Below are 16,617 nucleotides of genomic sequence, written 5' to 3' on the forward strand. Positions count from 1 at the left end.
CTGGGGTTATCCCAGCAGGAATACCAGAGTGGGGAGTCATTCCCTTCTCCAAGGGGATCTTCCCGACCCAGGGATCGAACCCACGTCTCCTGTGGCTTCTGCATTGGCAGGCGGATTCTTCACCAGTGAGCCATCAGGGAAGCCCTCACTCCAGCTCCCAGCAATTTCTATCTTTCTTTTCATCTTTGGCTGTTTTGAGGCTACCCAGGAGGTTGTCTTGTAGACTGCCCTGTGAGCTGGCACTGTCTGTTGTCCCCTGGTGATGGGCCCAGGGTTCTGTCCCGCTGCCCCATATCTGGGCCACAGCATCGGGTCACTTTGTCTCCTGGTGATGCGGTGCCTCACTGTTTGGCTGAGGTGGAGCGCCCCACGCTTTTTGAGCGAATGGCCAGTAACCGATAGTGGTGGGCACAGGGATGCAGCGCTTCCTGTCTGTGTGTTGCGTCTGACCCCTGCCCACCGTTAGTTCTGCTTGACAGATGAGAAAACCGAGGACTCAAATCTGCCCGGGTGCCACCTCAGTGGCGTAGGTGGGGCGTGAATGCAGGCTGTCCAGCTCCCGTGGCCACACTCCCCATACATGCAAGAAGGGGACTTCCCTGGTGGGGGCTCCAGTGGTTAGGACTTGGCACTTTCACTGCTGTGTCCCTAGGTTCAATCCCTGGTTGGAGAACTAAGATCCCACAGTGCTGGAAAAAAAAAAAAAATTCAAGGAGAAGGGCTCAGCTGGAGGAAGCAGAGGCGCCACGGGGATTCTTGACTCCCACCCACCCCTGCTCGGCTATGAAGATGCCCCTACATGACACACACGGGCTGGCGAAGGAAGGCCCAGCCCCCTCATCTGGACCCGGGGCACCCTGCTGCGTTCCCAGGACCCTCTGACCCTGCCAGATTGCCCTTTGCTCCCCTGTGTCTTCCCACCTCAGGGCGACATGGGGTTTGGTGCCAGGAGGTGCCCCGGGAGGGAACATCCCGGCAGAGGTGTGTGCCCCGCTGGGCCCCCTCTGTACCTATGCACCTCCTCCCCCCACCTCAACCCTGGTCGCCCTGTGAACCACTGTCCTCTCCCGCTGGATAGAGTGCGTCCTAGGTCCTCGCCAGGGACGCTCACAGGCCACTGCCTCATCCTCAGTGTGGGCCGGGCAGGCAGGGCACACGGAGCACTTCGGGGGGAGAGGTTGGGGGACCGTGAGGACATGGGAAGTGTGGCCCTGGGACCTGCCAGCTCACGCCCGCCTCCCTCCCCTCACAGATGAAGACGTGTGTGTGTTCAAGTGCTCGGTGTCCCGGGAGACGGAGTGCAGCCGGGTGGGCAAGCAGTCATTCATCATCACCCTGGGCTGCAACAGCGTCCTCCTCCAGTTCGCCACACCCAGCGGTATGTGTCCCTTCTGCCCCGCGGCTCGTGGGGTGCCCAGAACTGGGGGTCCTAGGCTCCCAGCATGGCTGGGGGGCACCTGGAGCTGGGGTGAATCAGAACCGGTTCATCTGACCCAGTGAATGACCCATCCGCATCAGAAGTATTCCCCAACAGAAATTTGTCCACAGTAAGAAGAGTATGTTCTTGCTGCCTGGACACTGCCCCGGACCTCACCGGCTCCTTTGGGTCCTTCTGGGCTCAGCTCCTATGTCCGCTCCTCTGGGAGGCCCGTCCTGACCTCCCAGCCACACCCCAGGCCTCTTGGAGGGGCCCCTCAGGTGGGGGTCGGGCCCAGCTGCAGCAGTGGATAGGGTGGGGCGAGGTCCAGAGGTCCAAGTGCAGAGGAGATGCTGGAGGGGTCCAGGCAGACCCATCTGGGGGACACGCAAGGTTACTGCTGGACTTGAGGAGCCCCAGTCGAATGGTGCTGAGAGGTGGCCCCAGGCTGGAGACCCCTGGAAGGTCCAGCGGCTGGGCTTGGTCCTTGTAGAGCTGTAATCAGTGAGCTTGATGGTCAGTGCAGGGGCTGGGGTGGGAGAGCCCAGAGTGGGGAAGCCATCTGTCCACAGCCACCCACTGTGATCCCAGAACCCCCTTACCTGTCTCAGTGCCTCTGACGGAGTGGGGAGACGTCCCCGGCCCAGACCCTCAGGACTGCCTAGCTTCGTGTGGCCCGGCTTCAGAGCTGGGAGCTGGCCAGGTCGGGAGAAGGCAGCCAGGTAACTGCCCACCTCCCACGGGAAGCATTCTTAGGCTCCACCCCAGTTCCTTCTTACAAAACCAATCCCAGTTCACTGTTTAAGAAATAAGTTACAGAAACAGCACCAGGGTTATCAGTAGATGTTCATGGTATAAATCCCCTTGTCTTTTTTCTGTTCTGTGGATAGTTGCATTCTAATTTTTTGCCCTTACATCCTGTCAGTTTCTTAAATCGTGGTCAACGACACATAACCATTTTACCATGTTAACCCTTTCTGAGCGTACATTTCAGCAGCAGAGCGCCTTCCGTCACCGCTGTCCAGCTCCGGAGAGCACCTTCCGTCACCGCTGTCCAGCTCCGGAACTGTCTCTATTTCCCCACACTGTGTATTTTAAAGATACCGTCTTCTAGTTCACTTTGTTAAAATACGCAAAAAATTTACCAGCAACCACTTTCAAGTGTCTGGACTCCAGAGCTGTTACAGCACGTTCACACAGCAGTGCGCCCTTCCCCCGATCCATTGCCAGGACTCTTTCTTTTTCCTAAACCGAAACTCCATCCCCAGTAAACATTCACTCCCCCTTCCTTCTCCCCCAGCCCCCACAGTACCACCTGTCTTCATGATTTGATTTTGTTTCTTTTTCTTGATACAAGTTTGTGGTCGATATTTCACGTTGGTAATCACAGTTCATCTGCATAATATCTGGCTCTGCCGACTGCTGGTGACTGGTCCTCTGATGTGCTGCTCAGTGTCCCCTGCAGTCCCTCCAGTCCCCTCTGACTGGACACTGGGGTGGTGTCCCTGTGTCCATTTGCCACCCACAGACACTGCCAGGTGCTGTGGGTGGACCTGTGCTTCTTTACTGGGGTAGATCCTAGAGATCTGATGCCCGGGTTACTCTTTGAGAGCTTTGGCCGAGCTGCCCTTTGGCAAATCTGCACCTGGGCCCGCTCCCACCAGCCTCAAGGAGCGCAGCCCCCTTGACACCTGCCTTCTCACATGGCAGCCACCACGTGGCCCATGTGGCTGTCCTTTGTCATTTCCTTAAATTTCAACATTTCAGGGGTGGGGATTTTCAGATCACTCATGCTCAAGGTAGAAAAGTCAGGTGCACACCTAGACCAAACTCCCTGCCCCTGCATGGGCTGTCATGACCTGGCCTCCCCCTTCCAGATTTCTGCTCCTTCTATAACATCCTGAAGACCTGCCGAGGCCACACCTTGGAGCGGTCGGTATTCAGCGAGCGCACAGAGGAGTCTTCAGCTGTGCAGTATTTCCAGGTGGGTACATGGCGCTTGGGCCAGCCTGCTGCCCTTGCTGGTTCCTGGAGGCCGCGTGGCATCTGGGTTCCTGTCCTGGCTCTGCCACTTGCTCAATGAGTAACCCTAGACGAGTGTCCTGTGCTTGCTTGGGCCTCGGTTTCCTCATCTGTGAAACAGAGATGCCAGTGCCTGCCTAGAAGGGTTGTTGGAAGGATTTGAGTGCAGATGAAGCTCAGGTTCACAGGCCTTCTGAGTAACGATATCACAGTTACTGTGTCCTGAGCACGGAGGGCATGCCAGGCACTGGCTCCAGCGCTTTGAGCGTACGGAAGCACTTGAAACCCTCCCAGTAGCTCTAGGAGGTAAGTACTATTGTTGTCCCCATTTTACAGATGAGAAAACTGAGGCTCAGAGAGGTTAAGTGACTTGCTCCAAGTCACACAGCTATTATGCAACAGAGCCAAGATGGGAAGCCAGGTCTGCCTGCTGCCCCGGCCCAGGTGCCACGCTGCCTCCCGACCGCCTGGTTGTCTTACAGAGAGACCCCGCAGCACCTCACCTGCCTGGCGCTCTGAGCCCTAGGGCCCTGTTTGACCTGCTCCTCCGCTTCTTTGGGTCCCCTGAGATGGCAGGTGGCCCTCGATTGCAGAACCCCGCCTTTGGCGTGTCTGAGTTCTGGGTGGCTTCCGGGGCCCAGGCGCCATCCAGCTGCATCCTTTGGCCGCAGTGATGGTGGCGGTGCACCCCCCACCAACGGGGGCCGCCTCCAGCTTCCCGCTCTCCCGGAGCAGCTGGCTGCGGAGAGGGGTGTGGCCTCCCCAGGTTGATCTCTGCCCGAAGCCGAACTTCCTCTGTCGCAGGGTCAGCCGGGGCCTCGGCCGTCTGCTGGCTGCGTGCCCTGTGCCATTGGCCTGTCTCTGTTCCAGTTTTATGGCTACCTGTCCCAGCAGCAGAACATGATGCAGGACTATGTGCGGACGGGCACCTACCAGCGCGCCATCCTACAGAACCACACAGACTTCAAGGACAAGGTGAGCCGCCAGGCCACGTCTGCCCCCTCTCCTTGCCCTCAGGCTGCGCTCGTGCCTCGCTGCCTCAGTGGCCTCTTCTCTTTCTTCTTTGCTCATTGATTTTGTCTTTTCTTTCCTCGGACTGTAGAAGCAAAATCTACTTTTTGTAGAAGCCTGGTGTGTATCAGATGGGAACAAAAGGCCCCTGTCATTTCCCTCTAAAACAGCCACTGCCAACAATAAAGCCCTCTTCAGATGTTTCCCCTTGCGTATATCTATATTAGCATATATATATATATATTTTAGAGTTATAATCTTTTTTTAAAAAAATATTTTTTTATTTATTTGACTGGGCCAGGTCTTACTTGAGATACACAGGCTTTTTGTTTTAGTGTGTGGGAACTATTTTTTTTTTAGGTTGTCGCATGTGGGATCTAGTTCCCTGACCAGGGATCGAACCCGGGCACCCTGCACTGGGGGCACGGAGTCGTGGCCACTGGACCACCAGGGAGGTCCCTCAGGTTATAATCTTTTTTTTTTTTTTTTGAGTTTTTTCTTTTTAGTTTATTTTTTGTATTGAAGGATAATTGCTTTACAAAATTTTCTTGTTTTCTGTCAAACCTCAACATGAATCAGCCATAGGTATACATATAACCTCTCCCTTTTGAAACTCCCTCCCATGTCCGGTCCTGGATTATAATCTTAAAAAATATATATATATAAAACATGGAGAAGGAAATGGCAACCCACTCCAGTATTCTTGCCTGGAGAATCCTGGAGAATTGGATAGAGGAGCCTGGCAGGCTATAGTCCATGGGGTCAAAAGAGTTGGACACGAGTTAGCAACTAAACCACACACAAAATAGGATTGTACGCCACATTCACTTCCTACAAAATACTTTTCCCCCACCTAATGTTGTGTCTTGGCATGTGCTATTAAGTTACATGGACGAAATGGAATCTAGTCCCTTCCCTAGTTCCTTTTAAAATCTTTGTACTGTTACTCACTGGTACTGCTGACCCTGGAACAGCACGTGCTTGACCTGCACTGGTCCACTTACCCACAGGCTGCTTTTGATGGATATGAGCAACCATGCTACACGATCCACAGTTGGTTGAATCCATAGATGTGGAGCCATGGACATGGAGGGTCCACTGTCTGGTTATACTCAGATTTTCTACTGGGAAAGAGTGTTGGCATCCCAGGCTCCCGTGTTGTTCAAGAGTCAACTATACGCGCATGATTAAAAAGAGACCAGATTATATATATATTCAGAGGGGAAAGTTGATTCCTTTCTCTTCCTGTAGCTTAGAGTTTGTCCCCTCTCCCCCCCGCCCTGCTTTTTTTTTTTTTCTTTTAATTTTTTTTTGGCTGTGCCAGGTCTTAGTTGCAATATGTGGGATCCAGTTCCCTGAGCAGGGATTGAACCAGGGCCCCCTGCATTAGGAGCACGGACTCTTAGCTACCAGGAAAGTCCTCTGGAGTTTATTTTCCCTTGCCATATGGACGTTTGTGGTTTTCTCCACACATCTGGGGGGTTCTCTCCACGTGATTCACCTGGATCCACCTTGTCCAGCACCTAGGTCATGCCCCCCCCCACCATTGCTGAGAATCCCCTCCCATCACTGAGCACCCCCACCTCCCGCCCACCCCTGGCCCAGGACCTGAGCCCCCGCAGCCTGAGGAGGTGTTGTCCTCAACATGGCAGCCATCTGTGTGTCCTGGCAGCGGGCATGGGCCACACTGGGGCAGCGCTCGTGGCCTGGGAAGCCCAAGTTCCTTCAGCGAAGCCCCTTCCAGCTCCTCCAGCATGCAGATCCATTTCCTTGTTCATCTAGAGCTCTGAGAGGCACTCACGGTCCACCCCCCTCACCCGCCAACAGCACCAACGTCTCTATCAGGCACTCAACCTATGCCCACCCCCACGCCCAGAGTGGGTCTCCTTTAGCTCATGTGCGTCACCAGCAGACCCGTTTATCCCAGCTTTCTGCTCACGTGGTGGCAGTCAGATGAATCCAGAATATGGGGTAGCCCACCATGCTGTGGCCTGGACTCCGAGAGCCTGTGCTGTGGAGCCTGGCAGCCCTGAAGAGGGTACCCATGTGGGAACCATTCCCAGGTCTCCTCTCAGGTTGTGGGGATACCCTGTAGGGCCTGGGGTCGGGGGCTGCCACTTTCTGCTGGCTGTGTGGGCCGGGCCGGTCAGCCCTGTGTCTGAGTGGTCCTGCTGCCTGCAGGGCTCAGAGGTGTCCTGACCTAGTGAGCCCTCACTCCCACACGCCCCATAGATGGCCCAGGCCATGCCTTCTTGAATTGGATCTCAGAGAGGGTACTGGTTCTGACATCCCCACTGTGCTCAGAAGCAGAAGCTCCCCTCCTGCCACCTCTGGATCCAGACCGCAGGCTCCCACTGGGAGCAGGCTCGGGGCAGCTGGCCGTGCAGAGGCACAGCAGGCTGCGGGGCGGGGGCGGGCTCAGCGGGTGGGTGGGTGGGCCTGCAGGGAGCGAGCGCCCCTGACACCCCCATCCTTACTGTTGTATCCCTTCACTGCTAGCTTGTCCTCACCGCCCCCTCCTCCCCCAGATCGTTCTCGACGTTGGCTGCGGCTCTGGGATCCTGTCGTTTTTTGCTGCCCAGGCTGGAGCGAGAAAGATCTATGCAGTGGAGGCCAGCACCATGGCCCAGCACGCCGAGGTCAGTGCCCGCTGGGACTCTGGCCTGTCCTCGTCCCCCAACTCTGGGCCTGTTCAACCTGGGGAAGCCAGCCGGTCAGGAACCCGGGGGAGGCCTGACCCTTGGATCTAGGGAAGCCTGGGGACGTCGCTCTCTACTTGGGTCTCTTGTCCCCCAAACTGAGTAGTTTCAGGGGCAGGGGCTCTCTGGGCCTCACAGAGTCTCTCTTGCGTGATGAGTGGTTGCCCACCAGGTTCATGGGTGGTTCAGGTCTTTGGGGCAGGACTGTGCAGTCACACAGACCAGGGTGGGATCCTGGCCCCCGGCAAGCCGCCCATCTCTCTGAGCCCCCCTTGAAAGATGGACAACAGGAGTTCATTTTGTTGGTTTACGTTGCTTGGCACCGAAGCCTTCATTCAGAGTTTTAACGCCTAAAAACTACAAAATCAAATGGTGGGGATGGCTCCCTCCCCCACCTCCAGCTCCCAACCACCTAGACTTCCCAGCAGAGGGAGAGATACGAACACAGAAGCCCCGTGAGCCCCCTTGGGCTCTCCACCCGCCCCTCCCACACGAACATCCACGCCACCGTCTGGCTCCTGGCTTTGCTCTGCTTGTGGTGCATCTGGGTTGTATCTGTCGTGTGAAGAGCTTCATCACTCTCTCTAGTGGTTGCCAAGCATCCCTTTGCCGGGCTGGACTGCTGTGTGTAGGCTGTAGTTGACGCTGAGGCTGATTCTCGGTCTACAGCACAAACCAGTGCCGCCCCGAGGCTTCGTACCCGCATCCCCTCTTGTGGTGAGGGTACGTCTGCAGTGCACACCGCCCAGCACTGGGATCGCTGGGTCGGAAGGTGTGTCCAAGCTGACGTTTGGCCCTAGCCAGGCCTGCTTGTCCTCGTACCCAAGGTGACAGTAGGGGCTGGGAAGCTGCAGGAGGCCCGGCCCGAGATGGGTGGGGCCGCAGCGACTTCCTGACGGGCCAAGGCTGTTCACAGCTGCAGTCAGCATGCTTACCAGCGAGGTAGTGGGGGATCTGGTGGGTGAGTGTGGACTGAGGCCCTCCCCAAGAGGACCCCCGTGACCCCTGTGACCTGCCCACCCTCAGGTCTTGGTGAAAAGTAACAACCTCACCGACCGCATCGTGGTCATCCCTGGGAAGGTGGAGGAGGTCTCGCTGCCCGAGCAAGTGGACATCATTATTTCGGAGCCCATGGGCTACATGCTCTTCAATGAGCGCATGCTTGAGAGCTACCTCCACGCCAAGAAGTACCTGCGCCCTGGCGGTGAGTGTCCCTGCTGGCATGGCCGTTGCTTGGGTCGGGGGCCCCAGGGCCCCTGCGGGGGGGCGCCAGGCTGTCGCTGGGTCAGTCCAGGGGTGCCGCAGCACCCCGCGGGCCTGCGCTGGCAGCCTGGGTGCCAAGGGCATCAGGGCCTTCACGCCCATTCCCTACCCTGACCCAGCCCCAGCTGACTGGGCCCCAAATGAGGCTACTTGTTGGGCTGCCTTGGCATCTTGTGCCCTCGGGGGACAGTGTCCAGCTGGTCTGTGGTCAGAGCCAGAGTTGGTTTCTGCCGGCACCTTCCCTGAGGAGCCACCCTGGCATCTTTGTCTCTAGCCTTATAGACTTGCCCTCGGCCTCACAGAGCCCTTAACTCCTCAGGGCCAGGAGGCAGTGGGGGGTGTGGGGGGTGGTGTGTGAGTGGGGTGGGGGTTCTTGGCACTGGGACGCAGCTGTGTGACCTCTGTGTCACTGTACCAGCCCGTCTGTGCTCTGGGATCTCTGGGTTCCTGTTGACCCCTGTGTCACTGAGGTCGGGTCTGCACTTGGCCATGCACATCTGCTGCTGTGTCCATTCTCTGCTTACCTCTGGCACATGTCTCCATCTGCGTGTTTTTGTACAGGAAAGGGGTTGTGTGTGTGTTTTTGCGGTACAGGATGACCGTGGCCAGGGCAGAGCGTGGAGGCCAGTGTACCTGCGGGCCCTGTAGGGGCAGGAACTGGGCTGCGGGGAGAGGGGAGGTGGCCGCGGTTCCCCACAGCTCTGTCCTGCTCTCCAGGTGTATGGGCAGCCAGGCTGCCCCGAGGCTTGTCCTCTACCTGCTCTTCTCGTGCTTGGCCCTGCAGCGTGGTGGGCCATGCTGGCTGGGGTAGGAGGTTTGGGGGGAGTGGAGTTGGGTTGACAAGCAGTGGTGGCCCCAGCAGAGCGTGGTCTCCTCCTGGGGTTCTGTGGGCAGCTGCACACTCACCCCACTGGTCAGGCAGCCTGCCCAGCCCCCTCCCCTCAGCCTGCATTAGTGTGGCTTGGTTCCATCTTAGAGAGCTCTTTGAGAGCATTAAGGGGAACTCCCCCCAACCCCCATAATTACTCTTCAGCTACCTTCAGGCAAGGTGGGGCACTTGCCCATGATGCTCCAGGGGCAGGCGGCCTGGCTTGTGGCCTCTGGGCCAGAGAGCACCTCGCCTTCCCCACCCCATGGCTGCAGCTGAAGGCAGGCAGATTCCTGGTGCCTCCTCGGACAAAAGGAGGGAGGGAGCCCCACATCTGGAGGCCAGGTGACTGGAGGCCCCAGACTCTGAAGTAGGCAAGAGCTCCTGAGCCCTGACTGTCCTCCCGCTGGCTCTGACTCACCCGTCTGTTCCTCGAGTCAACAGATGGAGGCCCCACCCCACCCCCCCATTTCAGGCCATGCATGTGGCCCACCCTGCCTGGCAGAGGCCTGTGCAAGGGGATTCTGCTGAGGCCGTGATGGCATGGCCTGGGGCTCACCCTCGCCCTGTCCAGAGCACTTGGCTTTGTTTTCCCCACTGCACACCGGTCCCAGAGACACCGTCCAGCTGATGGAGCAGGACCCCTGAGGCCCTGGCAGGTGCCATCCTGTCTCCCAGCCCTTGGAAGGCTAGGTCTTCCTGCTTCCCTGGCTAGCTGTCCAGGTTCAGTGAAGAAGTAGATGTCAAGTATTCTGTGGCCGCTGGCAGAGCAGGCGCTCGGTGCCTCTGCACTGCATGGATGCGAGAGTGTGTGAGTGAGTGAGGGGCTGGGAAAGCCCAGAGTTGGTGTTCTGGGGCCCTCTGAGTCTCTGCCAGGCCCTGCTGGATGTCCCACCCTGATGCCAGCACCCCTCCCTGCCCCCACTCCCAGGAAACATGTTCCCCACCATTGGTGATGTCCACCTGGCACCCTTCACGGATGAGCAGCTCTACATGGAGCAGTTCACCAAGGCCAACTTCTGGTGAGTGTGCTCCCTGGTGTCTTGCCTCCTTGGGGACAGCCCCGCCTCTCTCTCATTCCTTATCCTTCATAGGACCTAAAAGACGGGCTGGATGAGGGCCAACTGGGAGAGAAGGCAGTCTGGCCCGCCTGTCTCCTGCTGCTGGTGACCTTGCCATGGGGGGCGGGCGCTTTCTGCAGGTACCAGCCATCCTTCCACGGAGTGGACCTGTCAGCCCTCCGAGGTGCTGCAGTGGACGAGTATTTCCGGCAGCCTGTGGTGGTGAGTGGGGGCACCCAGGGCACTCCTGGAGTTAGTGCTGGGCGTGGCCCTCATCTGGGGTGACAGGAGGGAAGCTTTCTTGTCAGGCCTGTGCAAGCTGTGCAGTGCGAGGGAAGCCACTGAAGCTCTGAGTTTCTGCCCCTGCAGGGAGCTCTCACACGGGGATGTTGGGAATAAAGTAGCAAGGCATGTAGAGTACTTAGCTCACAGCATGCAGTACTTGTTATCAGATGCATTGATCCTTGATGAACTGATTCTGTTCGATTGACTTTAATTATTGAGATTTTTGAACTGATATATAGACCCATGGTTCAAAAATCAAAAAAGTACAAAAGTGGAAACCTCCCACTTCTGTACCCTAACACAGTTCTCTTTCTTAGAGGCAAACAGTCTTATTGTATATCTTTTAGAGCTCTTATACCTAAACGTGCATGTACAAATATATACATTTTTTCAATCTTTTTTCCTCTCAAAGTATAGAATAATCAATGTGTTGTTCTGTCTTAGTTTTTCTGTGTTCAGAGAACATACACTGTATGAGTTCAGTCCTTGGAAATTTCTTCCGAGTTGCCTTATGCCCGGTGTGTGTTCTCTCTTGGTTTATGTCCCCTGTGTACTTCCTTGAGAAAATGTGTACCAATCACTTGTTGAGTACATTGTTACATTAATACCAGTTCAGTCACATTTGTTAATCATGTTGGTCAAGTCTTCTCTGTCTCTACTGATTTTTTTGTTTGCCTTTTCTGTCTATTACTGATTGTAGATTTATTTTTCCGTGTAGCTCTGATAGTTTTTGCCTGATTTTTTTTTTTTACATTACTGTTATTAGGTGCATATAGGTTTAGGATTATTTTTATATGTTCCTGTTGGATTGATCCTTTTGTAACTATAAAAAGTGTCTTTATTTTAAAAATGTCTAGTAATACTGTTGCCTTAAAGTCTATTTTTTTCTGATAATAGTTTAGCTACTCAGGCTTTCTTTGATTAATCTTTATACGATACATATTTTTCCATCCTTATACTTTCAACCCTTTTATAACCTTATTAAGGTTTATCTCATGTAAATAGCACGCATTTGAGTTTTGTTCTTTAACCAGATTGATGGTTTTTGTCTTTTAATTAGCATGTTTAGATTATTTATATTTAATGTAATTACTCGTCTTTATGTCTATAAATCTGTCATCATACTATTTTTTTTTAATTTATCCTGACCCTTCTTTCTTTTTACCTCTTTTCTTACTTCCTTTTGTCTTAATAAGGTACATATTATCCCCCCACCCACTCCCGATTGTCTTTCACTAGTTTTGCAAGACTCTAGGACAGCATCACTTTAAACATGACCTCTGCCCCATGTTTCTTCTCTTGGTTCCCTGATTATGTGTATATGAGACCTTTTCACCACATCTCAAATGATTCTTATACTCTTTACTCTTTTCTGTATTTTTCCCTCTTTTTTCTCCCAATTGCATAATTTTTACACTGTCTCCTTATCTGTATCCCAGTTTCAATCTTCTCGACGCTATGTCTCATCTGAGTTTGTTCTTGGTTTTTCTTTGGAAAAAAAAACAAAACAAAACATTTTCTTGTGATACGAGCTCTCAGGATTTAATCTCATAACAACTTTCATATGTATTGCAGAGTTAATTGTATTTATCACATTGTACATTACATTACTGGTACTTATTTTATCTTACAACTAGAAGTTGGTAGTTCCTTTTGATTGCTCATCCAACACTTCCTCCCTGATTTTGTAAAATTTCAGTTCTAGAGTTTCACCTTGCTTATTTTTTATTTCAGTTCTCTGAAATTTGTTCCCTCTTTTTCCTTGAACGTGTTAAATATAAGTCTCTGATCACTTGTAGTATCTGGAGGATAAGTGGTAAATGTATTTCTGCTCTTTCTTCTCTTGGTTTGGTTCTTTGTTCTGTCTCTTGGTGTGCCTGGTCCTTAAGTGTCAGAACGAAAAATTATAGAGGCTCTAGAGGATAGAGTTGACTGATTGGAAAAGACTCTGATGCTGGGAGGGATTGGGGGCAGGAGGAAAAGGGGACGACAGAGGATGAGATGGCTGGATGGCATGGCTGACTCGATGGATGTGAGTCTCAGTGAACTCCAGGAGTTGGTGATGGACAGGGAGGCCTGGCGTGCTGCGATTCATGGGGTCGCAAAGAGTCGAACACGACTGAGCGACTGATCTGATCTGATCTGAGAGGATAGTTTTCTTTCCAAGGATTTGTTTTTCTTCAGGCAAGTAGCCATAAGGATGTAGCACCTTGGTCCTGTGAAGCATTTAAGATATTTGGAGGCTGCTCTTCAATTCTACTTTGTTGCCATATTGCTAGCTTCCCTGTAAGGCAGCAGTTCTCAAACACTTTCAACTCAGGACACTTTTACATTCATAAAAATGTAGGATCCCAAAGAACTTTTGTAAATGTGTGTTATATATATATATATATATTTTAAAACAATTAAATTTAGTTTTTATTCTTTTTGGCTGTGCTGGGTCTCCACTGCTGTGGACTTGAGTTGTGGAGAGCAGGGGGTACTCTGTGGTTGCTGTGCGTGGCTTCTCACTGCAGTGGCGTCTCTTGTTTCAGAGCACTGGCTCTAGGTCACTTGGGCTTCAGCAGTGGCGCACAGGCTTTAGTTGCCCTGCAGTGTGTGCAATCTTCCCAGACCAGGGGTCAAACCCGGTCCCTGCATTGGCAAGTGGATTCTTAGCCACCGGACCACTAGGAAAGTCCTAAATACGTGTTGTATTGACTGATATACTGCCAATATCTATTGGTGTTAAAAACTAAACTCAAGAAATTTAAGAATGTACATTAAAGGATGACAGTAAAACCCATTATATGTTAATATAAACAGCATTTTTTGAAAAGAAAACTATTTTCTAAAACTTTCCAGCAAGAATTAGTGTCATTTGAAATTTACCAATCTCTTTAGCGTCTGGCTTAGCAGAAGACAGTCGGATTCTGCTTCTTTTGTTGTTGTTATTGGATTCTGCTTCTGCATTCAATCTGTTAAGGTATCATAGGTGAGTGAACGAATGAAAAGGACAGAAAACACCTTAGTGTTATTATGAACATAGTTTTGACCTGAGGGAGCTCTGGAAAGGGACCATGTTTTGAGAACTGCTGCTTCAGGGTAGTCTTCATGATCTTAGTGAGCCTGGTGGTTCATAGGCCCCTGCCCTAGCCTCCCAGTTCCAATCTGGTGCTGAACCATATTTAAATAAAAAAATTAAAAATCATATTAAAAAAAGATACCTTCATTTAAAAAAAAATCTTATTTCTATTTTAATGGGGCAGTAAATGCATTTGTTCAATCAGCCATCTTTAGTCAGTATTTTTTTTAAAGAAGTCTGCTTATTTAATTTAATTATTTGGCTGAGTTGCATGGCCTGAGGGATCTTGGTTCCCTGGCCAGGGATTGAACCTGTGAGCCCTGCAGTGGAAATGTGGAGTCTAAACCACTGGACCGGCGGCGAAGTCCCTTTGCTTTAGCTTTTTAATATCATAGAAGCATCTTTCTGTTTGGTTCCCTACCGCCATCCCATATGTAGCTCAAAAACTGGCAAATGCCAAGAACTCAAATCACATGTGCAGTGTCCACCTTGAATCTCCACATTTCCTTTTTTTTTTTTTTTTTTTTTTTTAGCATCTTGGCCCCTTGAGTCCTAGCTGCCTCAGTCATCCCGAGTTCCCATCTGGCTTTCCCCACACAGGGAGGCCTCTGAAGGGCCCCACCCCAAGGGGAAAGGCATGTGTCAAAAAGCACCTCCTCCGTCTAAGGTCTTGGCCCCAAAGCTGTGGCTGCTGTGGTTGCTCTCCAGTGATTGCAGACAACTGTCGTTGTTGTTCTTTTTTATTCAGTTCATATAGTTCTTGGCAGTCTGACATGAAATCTCCGTCATAGCTGTGAGTGGATGTCAGCGTAGTTCTCTCACTTGATGTTTGTGGATTTGCTTAACAATTTATCTTGGAGATCTTTCCCCATCTATTCTAAAGAGTCTTTTCGTCCTTTTTCACATCCGTGATCTTTTACTCTTGGGCCATCACTAGTTTACCTTCTAGGCTGTTTCTGCTCTTGGCAATCTGTAATTATGGGTGGAAGTTTTGTACATGTGCACATAGATTTATAGGTTACAATCCCTGAAGTGGAACTGCCAAGTCTTTCAAGCAGATGAATAGTTGTCATTTTGAGAGCTGTCACCTAATTGCCCTTCATTGTGTCAGACCAGTTCCTCCTCCCCCCAGCAAGGCCGAGAAGGGCAAACTGCAAACTGGTTTGAGCCAAATGGCCTAGAGGCTGCAGCCAGCCTGGAAGAGGGCCGGGCTTCCCCTTCTCCTCACAGCCCCTGTGCCTGAAGCCAGGTCACTCTTCTGCTCTCTCCCAGGACACATTTGACATCCGGATCCTGATGGCCAAGTCCGTTAAGTACACGGTGAACTTCTTAGAAGCCAAAGAAGGAGATTTGCACAGGTACCAGCAGCCCTCCACCCCTGGCACCCCGTCCTCCTTGGCTCAACTCCTTCTGGAGGTCAGGGCCACTGCTGGCTCCCTTGGGCAGAACCCTGCTTCCCAGGCTGGATGGGCTGGGGCCCCCACACCCCTCTCCTCTCCCAGAAGCCCTGTCAGCTTCCCCAGCAATCACTGCCCTTTGCCTTACAGGATAGAAATCCCATTCAAGTTCCACATGCTGCATTCCGGACTGGTTCATGGTCTGGCTTTCTGGTTTGATGTCGCTTTCATCGGCTCTATGTGAGTGCACCCGAGCAGAGCAGGTGGCCCCCCCACTCCAGCCCCAGGTGGTAACTCCAGGCCTGGCTGGCTCAGATGATGCACTGGGGGCTGGGAGGGCCTGACTCGACTCTGCTGGGTGCTACTGCTCCTTGCAGAAGGCAGTGGGAGCTGGCCTTCGAGCAATAGACTATTGGAGGAGGGTGGTGGTCTACCCTGTTCCAAGTGACTGTTCTTCACGGGACCTGATTGTGTCTCTTGTATGTCAGCGTGAGTGGGCATAGGTAGAACTTACTGGACAGCCAGCCTGTCTCCGCTCCAGGGGACCCCTGGGTGGCGAGGGCCAGGGGTAGAGGGTAGGCGCTTGGGGAGAGCTCAAAATGCACAAGGTGGGGGTCTAGCCCAGTCAAGGGCATGCCTGTCCCTGCTTGGCAGAATGACTGTGTGGCTGTCCACGGCCCCGACGGAGCCCCTGACCCACTGGTACCAAGTCCGGTGCCTGTTCCAGTCGCCACTGTTCGCCAAGGCTGGGGACACGCTCTCAGGGACATGTCTGCTTATTGCCAACAAAAGGTGCGAGCAGCCGCTGGGGGCTGGGGGCAGCAGGGGCTCGGTCCCTCCCGGCAGCCAGCTCATGGCCGCCCTCCCTGCCCCCGCAGACAGAGCTACGACATCAGTATTGTGGCCCAGGTGGACCAGACAGGCTCCAAGTCCAGCAACCTCCTGGACCTGAAAAACCCATTCTTCAGGTAGGACGGGCCCTGGGCCTGCGCGGGGGGCGCCCTCCTCGCCCGCTGCCCCTCGCCCTGCCCACGGGCCGTCTCTGCTGCAGATACACAGGCACGACACCCTCCCCGCCGCCTGGCTCCCACTACACATCCCCCTCGGAGAACATGTGGAATGCCGGCAGCACCTACAACCTCAGCAGTGGGATGGCCGTGGCCGGTGAGCAGCCCACTTGTGCGTGGGGTGGGGGTGGGGGCAGGGTCCTTCCCTGGCCCCCCGCCGGTGCTGGCCCGTCGAGCCCTCCTGCCCTGACCTCTCGCTCCCTGGTGCAGGAATGCCGACCGCCTATGACCTGAGCAGTGTTATTGCCGGAGGCTCCAGTGTGGGCCACAACAACCTGATTCCTCTAGGTGAGCCCACGGGGGTGGGTGTGCCCAGGACCACTGTGAGCTTGGGCCTTCTGCCTTACCACCTTTGCTTCTTCCCCGGGGGCTGAGCTCCGCCCCCCAACTGCCTCTCCACCTTGCTCTGCGGGCACCGCACCCACCCTCACCCGAGTGTGAGCACCCACCACGCCGGGCACAT

At 53.5% G+C, this 16,617-nt stretch overlaps 1 protein-coding gene across 5 annotated transcripts in view; it reads left to right on the plus strand.

Annotated features, from left to right (window-relative positions):
• The window catches only part of CARM1 (coactivator associated arginine methyltransferase 1), a 43,184-nt gene that overhangs the window by 24,768 nt on the left and 1,799 nt on the right, over positions 1-16,617 (plus strand). For all 5 annotated transcript variants that reach the window (XM_086409352.1, XM_086409353.1, XM_086409354.1 and 2 more), the window contains exons 2-14: positions 1,253-1,378; positions 3,295-3,401; positions 4,310-4,414; positions 6,979-7,089; positions 8,176-8,353; positions 10,212-10,302; positions 10,482-10,563; positions 14,963-15,048; positions 15,238-15,327; positions 15,742-15,879; positions 15,966-16,055; positions 16,139-16,251; positions 16,365-16,442. In XM_086409352.1, coding sequence (XP_086265478.1) covers positions 1,253-1,378; positions 3,295-3,401; positions 4,310-4,414; positions 6,979-7,089; positions 8,176-8,353; positions 10,212-10,302; positions 10,482-10,563; positions 14,963-15,048; positions 15,238-15,327; positions 15,742-15,879; positions 15,966-16,055; positions 16,139-16,251; positions 16,365-16,442 — 1,395 coding nt within the window. The remainder of the gene's footprint in view (positions 1-1,252; positions 1,379-3,294; positions 3,402-4,309; positions 4,415-6,978; positions 7,090-8,175; positions 8,354-10,211; positions 10,303-10,481; positions 10,564-14,962; positions 15,049-15,237; positions 15,328-15,741; positions 15,880-15,965; positions 16,056-16,138; positions 16,252-16,364; positions 16,443-16,617) is intronic.

Source organism: Bos grunniens, chromosome 7 (genome assembly GCF_055505025.1).
Source record: "Bos grunniens cultivar Pamir isolate PY7600 chromosome 7, Bosgru_T2T1.0, whole genome shotgun sequence".
In the NCBI taxonomy this organism is placed as follows: domain Eukaryota; kingdom Metazoa; phylum Chordata; class Mammalia; order Artiodactyla; family Bovidae; genus Bos; species Bos grunniens.